This window comes from Cervus elaphus, chromosome 25 (assembly GCF_910594005.1).
Source record: "Cervus elaphus chromosome 25, mCerEla1.1, whole genome shotgun sequence".
Classification (NCBI taxonomy): Eukaryota; Metazoa; Chordata; class Mammalia; order Artiodactyla; family Cervidae; genus Cervus; species Cervus elaphus.
The window spans coordinates 21,503,327-21,522,081 of NC_057839.1; the positions used below are offsets into that span (position 1 = coordinate 21,503,327).

The 18,755-nt window shown below is 38.0% G+C and overlaps 1 protein-coding gene across 2 annotated transcripts in view; it reads left to right on the top strand.

The window, feature by feature from the left end:
- ELOVL7 (ELOVL fatty acid elongase 7) overlaps nucleotides 1–18,755 on the top strand; it is a 76,343-nt gene that overhangs the window by 45,635 nt on the left and 11,953 nt on the right. The window contains exons 2-6 of one of the 2 annotated variants that reach the window (XM_043887752.1): nucleotides 369–550; nucleotides 3,626–3,704; nucleotides 12,914–13,104; nucleotides 16,633–16,713; nucleotides 17,800–17,856. In XM_043887752.1, coding sequence (XP_043743687.1) covers nucleotides 3,641–3,704; nucleotides 12,914–13,104; nucleotides 16,633–16,713; nucleotides 17,800–17,856 — 393 coding nt within the window. In that variant the 5' untranslated portion in view covers nucleotides 369–550; nucleotides 3,626–3,640. The remainder of the gene's footprint in view (nucleotides 1–368; nucleotides 551–3,625; nucleotides 3,705–12,913; nucleotides 13,105–16,632; nucleotides 16,714–17,799; nucleotides 17,857–18,755) is intronic. The other variant, XM_043887749.1, reaches the window with a different exon arrangement.

Consider the following 18,755-nt stretch of genomic DNA (forward strand, 5'->3'; position numbering starts at 1 on the left):
CAAGTCCATCACTGTGTCAGCTTAAAAGGAAATTCTCAGCAGTTTATTTAGTTCCAACAGGCTAAAGGGATCAGGTTTTCTTTTCATGCCCCATTTTTATACAATGATCCACGTTCCTTTTCGTCTGGTGAGTCCACAAGGGTTAAGGACTGTTGGATAGCAGGTTATCTCCAAGCAAAGGATCAGTGAGAGAGTTCCACTGCGGTGAGCTTGAGCCACCAGGTCCCTTTTCTGTCTCTCCGGTCCTCCCTCACTTGGTGGTGGGTATCTACTTCTGCAAATTCCCCCTCACAGACCTTTCCAGTGTGAGTTACTCCTCTGATGACCTTCTCCCTCTTCCTCCATCTCAATCTTGCATTGTCTTTTAGATTAGAGAAACCAGCTCCGTTTGCTGCCTGTGAGTATTACTGACCTGCATTAGGCTGCTGTGGTCTCTTTGAGGCTTCATGCTTTAATGAGCGCTGGGGAGAGGAAGATGGCCTGTGTGGAGTGAGTAGGGGAAGAAGAGGAGGCAGGGCTTGCCCAGAAAAACAGCTTAATACTTTGAAATGTAAGTCCACCATATGCCCTATAAAATTAGAATCTTTCACTCTGATTCTGAATAATTTAAACAGCGTTATTTTGGCAGTTTAATTAGGAGAACAGTGGGTCGAGGTCTGTTACATCAGTGGTTAAGGTGAGCGGGAAAGGAGCTTTTATCAGTGTCTAAAACATTTCTATCAAAACCACTGAAAAACATCAAGGGAAGAATCATGTATAATTTGTGACATACCAGCTCTAAAAATGAAAGCAGTAGCGTTTTCTCTAGATTTGTTCCATACACTGCCATTCAGCTTGGCCAGATGCTTTCCATTTAAATCGGTACAACTTATCTCTACAAACGATAATATCTGACTTTGATTGAATGTTCATTCCTTATCAGATTCTGTGCTCTAAATTTCATATATATTATCATATAAATTTCATAAATTTTATATATTATCTCATAAATTCTTCCAAACAATTCTATGAGTTTTTTTTTTCCTTTTTTAAAAAAATCTTGGTAGGTTGTAAATTGCCATTTTTCAGATAAGGAAGTTGAACTTTAATTTTGCCCAGGTCACACAGCTAGTCAGTGGTGAGATTCAAACCAAGGTCTTTGTGATCCCAAAGTTTCTGCTCCTACTCCTATATCATACCTTTAGTATAGAAACAATCCACAGGAACACAGTCCAGGCTGACTCTGGCAAAATCCTGGCATCCCCACAGCCAATCTTGGGTCTGAACTCAGCTTGAGGACAGAGGATGTATCAGATCAGAGGTCATGCTGAGATACCATCCTGCATTTGGAGAGCTCCTCTGAAGTGGGCTTCCCAGGTGGCACAAGGGTAAAGAATCCACCTGACAAGGCAGGAAACACAGGTTCGGTCCCTGAGTCAGGGAAGATGCCCTGGAGGAGGAAATGGCAACCCACTCCAGTACTCTTGCCTGGAGAATCCCACGGACAGAAGAGCCTGGCTGGCTGCAGTCCACAGGGTTGCAAAGAGTTGGACACAACTGAAGCAACTTAGCATGCCCTCTTTAATAGACATTTGGCTTGTTTCCAGTCTTTTCCTCTTACTGACTGATACAATGAATAAGCTTGAATATATGTCGTTGTGCATATGTGCATATATCTCTATAGGAGAAGTTTCTAGAAATAGGATTTTTGCCTTAAAAATATGGGTTTATATATATATATGTATATATATATATATATATATTTTTTTTTTACCGATAATGCCAAATTGCCCTCACCAAGGGTAATACTAATTTGCTCGGCCACCAGCAATATGTGAGTTTTCCACAATCCTTCCAACAGAGGGAACACATTTTTGAACTGTGGAAAACTCATACATTGCTGGTGGTGGTGCAAACTTTGGCTAATCTGACTGATAAAATGTTTGGACTTTAACCCATCCAATGCAATAAAATGCAGTATTATAGATTTTTCTTACTATGGTTAAAGTTAAGCACTTTCTATATGCTTAAGAGCCGTTTGCACTTACATTTCTGTGAAATTTGTCTGCTTTATTCTTGGCTTATAGGTGTTTTTCTTATCAGTTTCTAAGCATCCTTAATATATTAGGGAGAGTAGCACTTGTTTGTATTATGAATTGAACATATTTCTTTCTCTTTGTCATTTGCCTTTTTCCTTTTTTCTTCTTGATTTTCATATGCTTAAATTTATTAGTCTTCTTTTATGTCTTATGAACTTTTAAGTCAAATTTAAAAAGTTTTTTCCTACTCCAAGATTATAAAAGTGTCCTCCCTGTTGTCATCCAGTACTTTCATGGTTCTTTCAAAATTTTATTTAAATCTTTGATCTATTAATACTTGGAGTTTATCTTGGTTTATAGTATAATTTTTGTATCCAACTTTTTATTTTCAGATGACTCTCTAGTTGTACCACACCATTTACTCAACAACTGCTGGTAATTCAAGTGCCTACTGGTTTGAGGTGCACATATATCATATACAAAATGTCTTTAAAAATATACATATATATTATATATATAATATAGAATGGCTTTATCTTAGAATACCAGAATAAAGTCTAAATTTTTCTGTTGCAGACCTAGAGGATTTATTTTTTTTTTGTAAAATATACATAATGTGAAATTTACCATTTTAACCATTTTTAACTTAAACCATATAAAGTTCAGTGGCATTAAGTATATTTGCATGTTTTGTGCAACCATCACCACCATCTACCTTCAGAACTTTTTCATCTTCCCACCATATGACTTGAAATCAAACATACTGGTCATTTTATGATGCCCCATTCCTTTGTACGGTGTATGCTGTTTTCAGAGATGTTAAAGTTTGGGAAAGTGTATATCTTAGAATTTATGAAATGTGGTACTAAATTCCCAAACGTTTTTGGTATGTTTCTTAGACGTTATATTCTGTGCCACTGGTTTGCCTCTTCATGTACTAATGTCACACTATTTTAATTACTGAAGATTCAAAGTATCTTTAAATACACAATAGAGCTAGTTTTCCCTCACTGGTCTTCTTTTTCAGAAGACATCCTTTTCCAACTGTTTTTGTCTATCTGTCCAGATAAACTAGGCACCTTCTCTTTGGTTCTTGTAGATCTTCTTTTCCTCCCTCTATGTACCTCTGTTTCATGTAAATTACATAAACTTGAATGCAGAAGAACTTCTTACACCTGAAGATCAGCTAAAAGTCTGGATCAGGGTATCTTTCCTGAAAGTTTATCTTCTTGACTTTGTTCTGGGTTTTTACTTCAACATTGCCATGGGAGGCACAGTCCATTCCTGACCTATTTTGCTGCCATAAAAGGAAGATGGATGCTTCTATGACAGTTCTTAGAATCGCTTACTCCTTTTGTATCATCTGGTACATAGAATATCAGCCTTTTTAAGTGAATTAAGCATTGTCTTTATGATGAAAAGTCTTAAGTGATTGCAGCTGCATCAGGGTTTAATGTGGTTCACTAATGCATTTACCCTCAGTAGGTTTGTTGTTTCGCCAGTTATTCCTATTAAATTTTTAGCATATTTAATATTATATTACTAGAAACTTGGCTTTATTTGCATCCATAGATCATAAACCCATTTTTTTTGTTGTTGTTTGTCAGTAAATCCTGTGGAAAATGGCCTTCAGTGATCTTACATCGAGGACCGTGCGTCTTTATGATAACTGGATCAAAGATGCTGGTAAGTAACCAGATTTCCTAACTGTGGCTCATCCTTCCTCTTTTGGTCAGATTCTCGTACTTAGTAGGATTTCACTGAAACAGAATGAGAGACTTTGCAACTTAACACTCCCTTACAGACACCCCATATATTGATTTTTTCAAATTTTTATTTATTTGGCCACACTGGGTCTTAGTTGTGGCGTGTGGGATCTAGATCTCTGACCAGCAATTGAACCCGGGCACCCACATTGGGAATGAGGAGTCTTAGCCACTGGACCACCAGGGAAATCCCCCTGATTTTCATTTTAATTAGTGAAGAAGTATCAAAAATTTCATTGAAGATGAGTATAAAGATAGAGGTATTAATACATAGATGATGTTATAATATGATGTTTGTAATTGTGAAAATAGCTTTATATCCAGGGAAAGGAATTAGTCAATACATGGTGGTACATCATTGCAACTCAGTAGCCATTAGAAGTGATTTTGGAGGTACTATGCTCTTAGGCTTGATTCTGCCCTAATGCTCTTAAGGGAAATAACAGTTATCACCAATAGTGACTCTCTGTCCAGTAATAACTCTTGAGTGGGAAGGGCCACAGCCCCCAGGAGTGTATCAGAAAGAGGGGGCACTTGCTGGGGTAACCCCTGAGTAATTCTGAAATGCCCATCTTCTCCCATTGCCCATTAAATAAAAAAATCAATGTTATTGAAAGACATTTAATGCCATAGTGAGTGGTTTAAAATTATTAAATGCAAGCAGGTTATAAAAGACTACCTGTATTTCATGTGTGCATACTCAGTGGCTCAGTCATGTCCAACTCTTTTTCAACCCCGTGGACTGTAGCCTGCCAGGTTCCTCTGTCCATGGACTTTTCCAGGCAAACATACTGGAATGGATTGCCATTTCCTATTCCATTTGTGTGGTAGGATTATGGGTAATTTCTGTTTACTTTTCTGTGTCTGTCTACTAGATGTTTGGGGGTTTCTTGTTTTGTCTTTTGTTTGTTTGGCCACAGTGTGCAGTATGAGGGATCTTAGTTCTCAGACCAGGAATTGAACCCTCGCCTTCTGCAGTGCAAGTGTGAAGTCTTAACCACTAGACTGCAAGGGAAGTCCCTGTCTAGATGTTTTTAAACCACATCAATATGTGTTGCTTTTATAGCTGTTATAAAATGTTTTAAACGTAGCATTTTTAAAAGAATAGACAAAGAATCAGAACATTTCAGAGCTGAAATGGACTTAGATATCATCAAAGCTACCTCCTTATGTTGTTGTTGCTCAGTGACCCCATAAACTGGAGCAAGCTAGGCTTCCCTGTCCTTCACTAACTCCCAGAATTTGCTCAAACTCATGTCCATTGAGTCAGTGACGCCATCCAACCATCTCATCCTCTGTTGCTCCTTCTCCTCCTGCCCCCAATCCCTCCCAGCATCAGGGTCTTTTCAAATGAGTCAGCTCTTTGCATCAGGTGGCCAAAGTATTGGAGCTTCGACTTCAGCATCAGTCCTTCCAATGAATATTCAGGGTTGATTTCCTTTAGGATTGACTGGTTTGATCTCCTTGCTGTCCAAGGGACTCTCAAGAGTCTTCTCCAACACCATAGTTTGAAATTATCAGTTCTTCAGCACTCAGCCTTCTTTGTGGTCCAACTCTCACATCTGCACATGACTACTGGAAAAACCATAGCTTTGGCTGTATGGACCTTCCCAACATTATGATCATTTGTCGGCAGAAAGATCAGAACATACATTTTTCTGGTTATGATTGGTGCTCCGGTATTTCACATTTGAATTCCTTTCCACATATTCACCACCATCACCACTTTAGATTACTTTGTTACCTATCACTTAGAAGTCACATATTCACAAAATTCAGGAGGAAAAAGTATCACTTCTTGCTACCTAGCACAGTTGAAATTATATTTCTGTTGTATCAGCAAAGATACAGTGTTTCATGGTTGCTATCTTTCTCAGTGGGCTTCCTAAATGATTCAGTGGTGAAGAACCCACCAGTAATGCCGGAGACCCAGGTTTGATCCCTGGGTTGGGAAAGTCCCCTGGAGAAGGAAGTAGCAACCCACTCCAGTATTCTTGCCTGGGAAATCCCACTGAAAGAAGAGATGGGCAGGCTACAGTCCTTGGGGTCTTAAGAGTCAGGCACAACTTAGCAATTCAACAACAACAAATCTTTCTCAGTAGATTACTAAAAACCAATCTCATTTCACTGAAAAAGGTCCTATAGTTTTGCCCCTGAAGAATGCAAAGGACCTAACTATAAAGGATCCCATAAATAGAGAAGTTTCACTCTGGTGAATGGAGAGTGAAGGGAATTTTTATATATATATTTAATTTTTTCTTATTTTTCAGCTTATGTAATGATACAGAGAATAGATTTTTTTAAAGATCATCTTTCTCTGAAGATTTACAGTAGTTCTCATAAATTCAGTATTTAATTTAAATACTATTTTTGTCTATTGTAATGGGTTTTATTTATTTATTTAAAAATATGAATATTTTAATTTATTTTCAAGGTAGATGTGTAACTTGCTACCTGAACTCTCATGATTTAACCTTGGGAACCAAGTAGATTTGGGTAATGTTTTGAAATAGACATGTTTGGAAGAACAGATCACTTGCTATCCAACTCTTGCTACTCATTATCCCCATTGTAAGAACCCAAGAAAAAAAAAAAAAAGAACCCAAGAGATTCAATTAATCAATATCCTAATTCAAGAGCCAAATAGATTTAGGTGATGATGAATATCTATATAGTGCTCAAAGTATAAAATGTTTTAAGATGAACTACTTCTGAATTCCACTTCCAATTTTATTCATGGGTCAACTCTTTATTTTTATTATGAATACTTACATTGAAAATATCAGTAGTATTAGTTCAGAAAAGGGAATGAGAAAGGTGAGAAGTGGTTTGGGATAGACAAGGCAAGGCATGGAAGCAGTGTTGCAAACAGTGCGAGGAGGATGAGAGGAAGAGGCAGGTGATGCTACTGATCTGAAGCTATGCTAATTTAAAGTCTTGAGAGAGGAGGGAACGTATGGAGACCTAGATTTAAGTTCTGCCACTATTGTGAACCAGCTTGGTGATCTTACACAAATTATTTACTGTCTGTGAGCCTCAGTTTCCTTGTTAGCAAAAGAGAGTTGAGACTAGTGTCCGCAGGCTACCAGGTAATACACATGAAAGTGTTAGTCACTCAGTCTGACTCTTTGTGACTCTGTAGCCTGCCAGGTTCCTCTGTCCATGGAATTGTCTAGGCAATAATGCTAGGGTAGATTGCCATTCCCCAATATGCATGAAAGTGCTATGTTATTTAGGAAGTATCCCAACAGAAACAGTGGTGGTGGTTGATGACTTATAGTGCATTTCCTTGTTCAAATACTTTTAATATAGCATATCTTTTTTTTTTTTTAAGTTTTTTCATTCTTTTTCCTGTCGAAATCTAGAAGGTTTAAAATGGTTTGTGTTGAGATGTATAACTTTATGAGAACACTATTGGGTATAACAAGAGGGGTTTTTTTTTGCTCTGTGTAGTGTGGTATTGATCTCTGAGAACCATTAGGAATCATTTTTGGCCATCTTAGTTCTGTTTTACTTTGCCTACCCTTCAAAGGCCTAAGGCCATGATCAAGTGCCAAGAATTTCAAGTGTATTCTTGGCTTTGGCCCTAATTCTGAATAGACTTCGGGAAACTTACTGATACTCGTTGGCTTTCTGATTGTTCGAGAAGTAGGAGGCAGGCATAGTTATTTCATGTGGAAAATTCCACAGCTACAGAATTTTAAAATGCTTTAATGAATACTTAAGCTACAAGAGGATTTATAATGTTTTGATGTTTAAAAGGCAACTTTCCTTGTGTTTGAATAGTAATGATGATGACCTTTCAGACTCAGAGTGATCTTTTTGCAAGAAGACAGAAAATCTGCTGCCACTCTGAATCTCTAGTACTTCACAAAGTACCAGAGGTACATGTTTGCTTCTCCTTCCAGCTTCTTCATCTTATTGGCACTTAGAATTTTAAAGGGTGTACCCTTTGAGCTAGTACTGCTACTTAAGAAGAGAACACACTCTTAAAAGTGGTTGATGGAAAAGCTCATTAATATTCTATGTATGTGACCCTTGTACTCCCCGGTACTCACTCTCCAGAAGGCTCTTAGAAAAGCATTACCGGGCTAGGAATAAGTCAGAACTTCAGAACTGAGGTATGGACTCTCAGACAGCCTGCCCCTCCATCCTCTGCCTTTATCTGTTGATAGTACTTAAACCCAACTCTGATGCTAAATAGAAGGTACATGAAATTCTCCCTCCCTTATCCGCCGTTTGTCTCTAAAGAAAATAGAACACACTTCACCCCAGAACCTTTTGCAACTTGTGAGATCATAGACTGAGGCAGAATTACCTTTAAATATTGTCTAGCAGCTCTCTCTACACCCCTTTATCGAGCCACCAGCCCCATCTGACTTCTAGATGTCTCATCAGTGGGAGCCCCCTGCCTCAACATGAAAGTGGGCTCCCTATTTGGAAAGGTATCTGCCAAGAGAGAAGGCAGGAAAAATGAGCAGTCATCAGAGTCATGGACATATTAAAGACTATTTGCTTAGTAGGGAGAGCTAATTTAAGCAAAGGAATAATCTGAGCAAAGCTTTACTTCTAGAAAGTAAATTTGGTAGTTATATAGAAGATAAGATGGTGGCAGACTGGATCAGGAGACAAAGAAACCCCATGAAATTACCACAGAGCACCTAGCAGTGGGGTACTGAGGGCCTTAGTGTTGCTGAAGGAAGCATTGAACTCTTGGTTTATAACATTGATGGAACGTTCATCATGGTCATCTCAGCAGCTTGTTTCAAAATATGAATGCCTGGGGAATTCCTTTGGAGGTCCAGTGGTTAGGACTCTGATTCCACTGCAGGGGTACACAACCGAGATCTGCTGAAATAATAGTAGCAATGCTTACTGAGCATTTAAGTTGTACCACGCTCCATATTTGTAGTAACTCACTGAATCCTCTCTGAGACACATGTTGTTTTGCACCCAGTTCACAGATGAGGAAACTAAGCACAGAGAAGTGAAGTCAGTGACCCCAGGTCACACAATGAGTCCATTGGAGGGCCAGGATCAGTGCAGGCTGAGAAAGGATTGAAAAGCTGGGTGGTTTGTTCTGTTGTTTGCTTTGAAAATAGTATGAAATTAAATGAACTAGCTTTTCCTCAAAGATAAGATTTTTTTAAAAATCTGCAGAACTTGAAAGGCACATTCAGGATTTTTTTTTTTTTTTTAAAGTACATGCTTATAATGTTAAATTGCAGGAAACATGATTTATTTAAATATTATTTCCTTCTGCTTCCTGAGCCAGCCCAGCATGCTTTTCCTGGCTTTTTGTTTTTCCTACTGCTACCAGCGGAAGAACAGAAATATGGTATCATTTGATACCCCCATCTCACTACCTTCACCATCACCCTACTGTCACTGAACTAATAAAAGGATGAAATAAAATATCTCTAATTCAGAAATTCCTTTACTGACAAAAACAAAAATCAAAAAACTAGTTTTCAACCATGCCTATGATGTCCATTCATAACAGAAACATTTAAAATTTCTTAAAAAGAAAAATAAAAATCACCCGTGTTGTCACCATCCAAAAGTAATAATGTTAACATTCTTCTAGAAGCCTTCTTTTCGTGCTGGTTTTATGTGTTTATTTCATTGGAGATAAAAGCTAGACATATTAATATGGTTTATATTCATATATTTAAGGTTTAGATTACTCACTGATGGAAAAAAAAATCCATCAAAGTTTTGATCATTTCTAAAACCACAATGAGATATCATCTCACACTTGTCAGAATGGAACTCATAAAAAAGAACAAAAGTAACAAATGTTGGCGAGAATGTGGAGAAAAGGGAACCCTCATGCATAGTTGGAGGGAGTGTAAATGCAGCCACTACGGAAAACAGTATGGAGGTTTTCCAAAACCTAAAAATAGAATTACTATTTGACCCAGCAATTCTACTCCTGGGTATATATCTGGGAAAAAAAAAAAAACAAAAACACTTAATTCAAAAAGGTACATGTTCACAGCAGGATTATTTATAATTGCCAAGTTATGGAAATAACATAAGTGCTCATCAACAGATGAATGGATAAAGAAGATGTGGTATGTACACACACACATATACACGCACACACACTGGAATACTACTCAGCTATTAAAAAAAAATCACATTTTTGCCATTTGCAGTAACATGGGTGAACTTTAAAGGCATTATGATAAATGAAATGTCAGAGAAAGACAAATACTGTATGATATAGCATATGTGGAATCAAAAAATACAACAAACTAGTGAGTATAACAAAAAAGAAGCAGATTCACAGATACAGAGAACAAACTGGTGGTTGCCAGTGAAGAGGAGGGAGAGGGGGAACATGGGGTGGGAGAGTCAGAGGTACAAATTACTCAGTGTAAGATCAACGACAAAGATGTAGGGTGCAGGGAGTGTGGCCAGTATTTTGTAGTAATTGTAGATGGACCTTAACCTTTAAAAGTTGTGTTTTTAAAAAAAGTGTGATCTGTTCCAGTTCTGTCCTTTGGTCCCCAGTTCTATGACAATTTTCCTTACTGAAACTTTCCTGGTGAGTTGCTAGACTGTGGCTGGCATTCCTTATAGCCTTTTTAATTGCATATAGCACCCAGATATCCTGGGAAACTTGTTATAGGAAAGGCAGGGAATAAATTGAAGTACACAGGGATGTGTGCTAACTGCATCGCTGATTTCACAGCTTTTCCTGATTTAAAATGGTGACATCTTACTATGAAAAAAAATTTTTTTTATTTTGAGAACTTTATGTTTTTTGTGTTCTTTTGAATGTCTTTGGGCAACGTTTGTTGAACGTTTGTTTTGCACACGATACTTCACTGAAATTGTTCCTACTAAGAGCATCAATCCAGGGGTACTGTTAAGCCCACATTTTACTTTCCTTGCCTGTCGCGTTTGTTACCTTGATTCCTTCCAGAAGTTCACTCTTCCTCTGGCTTCAGGATATCACACTCTTGGGGTTTTCCTTCTCCCTTTTTGCCTGCTCCTTCTCAGTCCTCTCCTCCTTTGAATGTTGAGTCCTCCAGAGTCTGACTTTGGCCACTTGCTCTACTTACTCTGCTCACTTTTCCTAAGCCAGTATCTGAGCAACAACAACAAAAAACTCAAATGTTTTTCTTCACTTCCACCTCTCATTCCCCATGATTAAATGATTTATGAAATTTTATGTTTTCTACCTCCTTACTATATGTCAAAATGATTGATCCTATTGATATTCTCCTATTACTACCTAATTTTTAGTAGTTTCACTTATGAATTCATTTTCACAAAGGGCTGTCTTTCCTAAATGGTGTTCCACACAGTGTTGATTCCACAAGATGTTAAATAGTATCCTATTGATGCAAAAAATCAGGGCTCCATGGCCAAGTAAGTTTGAGGAATGCTGCCTACCACCATTCTCATCTTGGCAATTCAAAACAAACATGAACCATTAAGAAATTCTGCTGAAAAGTATTTTGTTTGCTTAACTTAGCATTTCTAGTAGACTTTTCCTACTTTTTGGGGTGGTAGTTTAGTCGCTAAGTCATGTTGTAACCCCATGGACTGTAGCCTGCCAGGCTGTTCTGTCCATGGGATTTCTCAGGCAAGAGTACTAGAGTGGCTTGCCAATTCCTGCTCCAGGAGATCTTCCTGACCCAGGAATCAAACCCGAATGTCTGCATTGCAGGCAATTTCTTTACCGCTGAATTTAAAGAATTCTTTAATATCTTGCTTGTATTTCATAGTTTGGGACATGCTTCGGTAGGATACAAGGTAAGGCACAAACTCATTTTTCTCCCAAGTAGTCAGTTTTCCTTTTTAATGAATTATCTCTCCCTTTCTTCTTGCTTACGTGGCTTTCTTTATCGTATATTAAATTCCTAACTATCTGAGGTCCATCTTAGAGCTGACTTTTAGCTTATTATTTTGAGATAAGGCATCTGTCAGTTTTTCTGAAGGAAGCCCATTTGAGTGTAGAATAAATCATCTTTAATTACTACAGACATGCCCCAGTATATCTGAGTATCAAATGTGAGCCTTCCAGCAATAAAACTGAGGCCGAGTGAGTCATCAATCATGGAGTCCATTGAAGAAATTTTTGCATTGGGTAAGAAGTCAGACTTGAAGGGATAGTCAACTTTTTTTGGTAATTAGCTACACCATCAGCAGTTTCAATGGGCAAGGGCTGTGTTCCCCCCACCCGTCCTTTCCAATTAACAAAAGTGGTATTTAGCAACCTAGTGTTAAAGACTCAATTTTGAATCAGACACACTTGGGAATTTGTCCACACATATTTTCCTTTGTAATATTCTGGCTTCATGAAGCAATTTTGTAAAATTACACCCAAACTACTTAAGATTATGGAATTAATCACATTTCATCTTGAGTTGCAGCTTTTTAATTAATCTAATTCTCATAGCCTGGAACTAGCAGTAATCATGTGAATTTCTTCTTTACATGATTGTGAAGCTAATACTTTTCTGTTTTTCTGTTTAAAATATCGGATGGGTTAGCCCACATTCTGGACACCTAGAACCCACAGTTCAGATACTTAAATGATGCTAAAGTCCCTTTCAATTGAATAATACAGTACACAGAAAACTTTTCCCATTTTCTTGGGGGAATGGAGAAAGTTAACAAACAGCAAACCCAAACATATTTATATATATGAAAGAATGTCTGGGTGGAGAAACTCTACTGTGTTACTAGTGGTTATAGATGGATGATAACGATTTTTCCATGGACTTGCTCCCCTGCCCTGTGGCTTCTGGTTGGGTTCAGCTAATAGATAGGGAGGAGGGTGAGGCTAGAGTATTGATTTCCCTGACCCCTTATTTGCAGGATTGCTGAATCCCTCCACTGCAGGACATGGCTCCTCAGCAGAAGGGCTTCTCCATGTGACCCTCTCCTGAGCTCTGGTGACCACTACCTCCCTTTGCCCCTCGAGCCTCACTGTTTATAGCTCCGTCCCAGTCCCTCGTGATTTCCCTTGACACATCCTGGAGATAGTAGTCATCACTGACCAAACAGTTCCCTGACAGCATTAGGATCTAGGTGCTCATTAAAATGCCAGTTACTGTCAGTTACCACGTAGCTAAATGGCTGTGTGCTTACATCTTGTTTTTCTCTTAGATCCTAGAGTTGAAGACTGGCTCCTCATGTCCTCACCTCTGCCACAAACCATCATCCTAGGATTCTATGTCTATTTTGTCACGTCCCTGGGACCAAAGCTCATGGAGAATCGAAAGCCTTTTGAACTCAAGAAAACGATGATAACGTACAATTTTTTCCTAGTACTCTTTTCTGTGTATATGTTTTATGAGGCAAGTATCTTCAGTATTCCTAATGGGAGAATTTTACCTGAGTCTTTATGTTTGTCTGTCATGATGTTTCTTGATATGACTTTAAGGGTAACTCTCCAAGATTTAAGAAATTTCAGAAACTTAGCTCACTAGAGCAGGTATTTTCACCCTCCCCAAAAATATTGTTTTCTATAGACCAGATATTGAACTCTTTAAAGGATCTTGGTATAGGCTACCTCGCAGATAGTGAAAAAAATTAACATTAAGTCCAGGGACTCACATGCAATTAGCCATAAAAGATGATTGAATCCATAAATGTTCAACTTTAAGGAAACTCATCATTGGAGAAATTAGATACAGTCAAGATAGTGTATTGCCTGGAAAACTCCATGGATAGAGGAGCCTGGCAGGCTACAGGCCAGGGGGTCACAAGAGAGTCGGACACAACTTAGTGACTAAACAACAACAACAACAAAGATAGTGTAGCTGGTAAGTGGAGGGCTGATATTTGAGTCCAGGTCTGTCTGACAGCAGAGCTCATTCTGATTCTAATGAGTTGTCATCATCATGGTAGGAATTTGGGATTCAGAATGTATACACACCCTGATGACCTGTTAGGTGATAGACTGGTTTGGTTTAGCTGGGTTTCGTGGGGGACAGAGAACTTAGACTCCTACAAGGCAGTAGGTGAGGCAAGCTGTCCCTTCCCTGTCAATAAGAGAGGTGGGGAATTTCCAGGACCAAAAGCAGACTCATGAATTCTCTCTTTCTTCCTTCTGCTAATTGCAAATTTCAGCCACGCTCCCTTCTCTGCTTTTTTGGGATTCCTTGCTTCTCTTTCAATGCTGTCTGGCTTCCTCATCTTCTACTCCTTATCCACTTTCTCTGCAGCACAGCCTGTGCTTCCTCATTCCCAGGACCCAGGAGGACCTAGCTTGCCTCTCCATCCTCTGCAGACATCATGGCCTCTGCACATGCATTTCTTTTTTTTTTTTTTTAATTAGTTGGAGGCTAATTACTTCACAATGTTGCAGTGGGTGCACATGCATTTCTCCAGCCTGATTCTTGCTGTGGATTGACCTGACTAGCTCACCTTAAATCTGCTCTGGCGTCATTTCTCACAGGCCTTTCTGAAGTCTGAACTTACTTCGCTGCCTTCTACTTTATTTCCAGAATTAACTCACAGGTCATCTTACTGTTCTTTCTGGAGCATAAGCAACTGAAAGGGAGGGAGTAATGGAATAGAGATGTGGGTGGAGGGGGGGCAGAAAAATACATGCTTTTGGCAAGTTATTAGAGATAGAATATAACCTACTATAGGACATACCCAGAAGTACTAAGAACAGACCTGGAAGCCAGGAGACCAGGGACTAGTTAGTCCCAGTTATACTACTAACTAGCTACCTGATTTTGAACTAATCATTTAAGTTCTGTGGGCCTCAGTTCTCTCATTATATAGAGTCAGGATTTACCTTGTCTCTCAGATCCTTATATGCTCTGGTTTCTAATTGTGTCCAGATATATTTCTCTGGAAGGAATCCAATTATAACCAGTAAGTTTTGGTTTCAGCTTTAGAAATTACAACATAAAAGGTCTGAGAATGTCTGAATCTGAGAGTTTCTATCCCCTGTTAACCAGTAATACCTGAGTAACTTATGCCAGTTTGGAGATTTATTACCTACCAAATATAAATGGTTACTCTTCCCTTGTGGAAGCCTAAAATATAGACATATATGTCAAAAGCTCTGCAGACTTTTGGGATGTTCTTAAAGTTAATGTCAGGAAAGCATTGAGTTCTGCTTTCTGTTTTGACAGTTGAGCAGTTTGTCAGCTCCAGGACACATCCACACACATGGTTTATTGGGTGGAGCACAATTGCATTTGGTCTACATCCTCCACGAAGGATGTTAGGGCAAATATGAACAAGGTGAAAGGAAGTACATCAGACTAAAGGAACCCACATGCCTCATTTTATAGTGATGGCTTGAATGTGCTAATTACTTGGCAAAAGTTGAGTAATAAAGAGAGACCAGCAAAGGCCCCACAGATGGTCACATCACAGAGCTTCTCCTGTTCATCGCAGTGCTTGTTTGGAGTAGCGAATCAGTCAACCCCATCTAAATGAATGGAGTTAGCACGTTACCTGAATCAGTCAGAAGTGAGTGCGAGAGAGTATGAAGACTCTCACTGACAGATCAGGACTTTGTAAAACAGATTTAACTATTTCAGTACTTCATTGCTTTGTTCATTTGAGAAAATTTATTGACATGTCTTTGTAAGATATTTTTTCATCCATAAAATCTGTTTTTATGCTTTTCTGAATCTTAATTTTTAAGATTTCATAATTTACCAAGTTGATAGTGTGATTATATTGCAAGTCAAGCTAGGAGCTAGTTATCAAAAAAGGATAGTGTTTTTAAATCCTATGGTCTAAGTGGTTTTTCTTTCTCCTTCATTTCTTTTCACCATTAAAATGTCATTCTGATTGCCTCCTAAACTTTTGCCTGTAGAAGTTAACTTACTGTAAAGTTGTCATTTCAGCTTTAATAGTATTTAAAAGTACAGACTTAAAATGTAATGGAATAGAAAATGGTATAATCCTTATGCTGGGAAGGAAGTCATCTTTCTTAGGGAAGATGCTGGCTTGTGTGAGAACAGGATGCCAGAGAAGAAACTGGTCATATTGTTAGAGCCCTAACTTAAGCCAACCACTTAATATAGATATTAATTTAAAATTAGAGCCTTTAGCTTTTAATTTTCAGATACTGTTTTAAAAGGAGACCTTCCTACCACTAGACTGAAAGCATATCAATGTAATCTTTGAGTTATGGTCCAGACTTAACAATAGGCCTTTTCTTCTCACCACTGGCCTAAAGTCACTTTGTGGGTGTGTTGGAATTAAGGCTTGCCAGATTGTGTTCTCTTGTTAATATTTTTGTCTCTTACTTGTTATGTGAATTCAAAGCAAAACTAATGTGTGAGTGTTGTGTTTGGTCTATCTTAATTTAAAAGCCATGAACTATCACTTCCTATTACATCCACTAACTGAAACAAGAAAAATCTAGCTGTTATAGACATTGGATGAGTACACTGAGAAGGTTGGTTTGCTCATTTATTTGTTGACTAACTGCAAAGATTTGAAATCATCAGAAAAGGCTGATTTCAGACTCAGTCACCGCTTTGAGAATACACAAACATATGCACAGGCACATAGAGATGTATATAAATAAGGTCAAATACTTACCAGTATTTGCTGTTTAAACAAAGCATTCCTGGTATTTTGTTCTCCAGTTTATTAGAATAATCATTCCAAGAAATAGTCATTTTAATTAGCACACAGTTTATATAAATGTGACTTTACAACTTTTAAAACTCTTGGTGCGTTGATATGAAGTGAGCTCCTGGTTTGTAATTGTTCTAGTCCACTTTTCCCTCTGCACTGACTGCCGAGTTAGCTGAAAATGCAATGAAGAGACATGGTCAAAACTACCTTTGTTGTAGCTCTTGAGCAAGTACTTCCTTCTGTAATATGCATGTGCTCTCTTACAGTTTATAATGTCTGGCTGGGGTACAGGGTATTCATTTCGATGTGATATTGTTGACTATTCACAGTCGCCTACAGCACTGAGGGTAAGTTTCTTTTCAGAAAAAACTTATAACTCGAAGTCAGTGTTAAAACTTTGTAGATTCTATTTTTAAATACTGACTGTGAAATCAGAAGGAGTAAATGACTCAATTATCACATATACGTTGAGTGAAAAAAGCTAAAAATTACTAGAAAAAAATCAAATTCAGGTGTTGGGTTTTCTGTAAAATGCAAATTGGTGCTTTTCTTTTTGAATTTCTTGGATTTAAAAGTAAATTTGTATCTGGTTCCTCAAAAATGGAATTACCATATGTTTCAACAATTCCATTCTGGGTGTATACCTAGAAGAATTGAAAGCAAGGATTCAATTGACACATATACATGTGTGAAATAGATAACTAGTGGGAAGTTGTTGTATAGGGCAGGGAGCCCAGCTCGGTACTCTGTGAAGACCTAGATGGCTGGGATGAGGGTGTGGTGAGAGGGAGGTCCAAGAGAGAAAAGATATGCGTGTACACATATAGCTGACTGACTTCATTGTACGGCAGAAATTAACACATTGTAAAGCAATTATACTCAAATTAAAAAAAAAAGATATTTGTACACCAGTGTTCACAGCATTCTTCACATTAGCCAAAAGACGGAAGTCAACACACATGTCCATCAACAGATGAATGGATAAACAGTGGTATATACATACAATGGAATATTTTTCAGCCTTAACAGGAAGGAAATTCTGACACCTGATACAATGTGATTGAACCTTGAGGACATTATGCTAAGTGAAATAATCTAGGCACAAAGGGACAAAGAAATATTGTATGATTCTGTTTTATGAGGTACACAGAATAGTCAAATTCAGAAACAGGAAGTAAAATGGTAGTTGTCGGTGGCTGGATTCCCAGGTGGGGACTTACTGTTTAATGGGTAGAGAGTCAGTCCTGTCAGAGGAAGAGCTTTATGGATAGTTGTACAAGAATGTGAAGATACTTAATGCCACCAAACTATACACTTTAAAATGGTGAAGATGGTAAATTTTATGAAATGTAAACTTTGCCAAATTTAGAAAATATAAAGTTTTTTCCCATGTAAAAAAAATAATAAATTCCTATCTATGTGTGTTTCTGCAGATGGTACGCACCTGCTGGCTTTATTACTTCTCCAAATTTATTGAGCTATTAGATACTGTGAGTATATCATCACCACATTTGGTAAATGTTTGATGTTTCAATGAAAGTGATAAACTGTGAGGGTTCAGTTGTCTGATAACTTTGGTTATCTCTCTTCCTCAGGAAGACTCCTATTATCTATTATTTTTTATTATCAGTTATTTTAGAGAATAGATAGCATAAACTTATTTTTCAGTCTTTTGCAAATGCCAAAAGATTTTTTGTGTATCTATCATCTGGTTAAGATAAAAATGTAACTGTCACATATACTATAAAACTGAGCATCTTTATCTAGATGGATGACGGTTGTTTTGTGAAGTAAGTTCAGGAAGCAAAGAACAGAGAATATGTTACCTCTGATTCTTTATATCAAAGCAGTGTGTCATCCATACTCCTTTAAGAGGACAAATGCTTCAAAATTCATAAAGTCACACTAGAATGTTGTTATCTCTGGGATATCAGTAATATCAAAACTATTTCCAGCCACCTTTCTGAAATCTGTCTTATTGGGTCTTCTCCCTTCCTGAGGATGAACTCTGACTGGCTCCTGTGAAAAGCAAGTGCCATGGATTAGGATCCATGATGAGAGGAGAAAACCTTGTACCTTTGTTTCCAGAAACAACAGAAAGCTGGCCATTATTGTATCTTTGTGGCATGTGGACCTTATTTATCTGGAATCCATTCTGGCCTAAGACTGCCAAATGTGTTTTCTTCAGAATATATTCCACTACATTTCTAGTAGCAAATCTAAACATGCTTTACCTTCTCAGCTGGCTACACGTAATGTTAGAATTATTGATGTGTGTGTTAGTCGCTCAGTTGTGTCTGACTCTTTGTGACCCCATGGACTGTAGTTTAGCAGGCTCCTCTGTTCATGGAATTCTCCAGGAAGGAATACTGGAGTAGGTTACCATTTC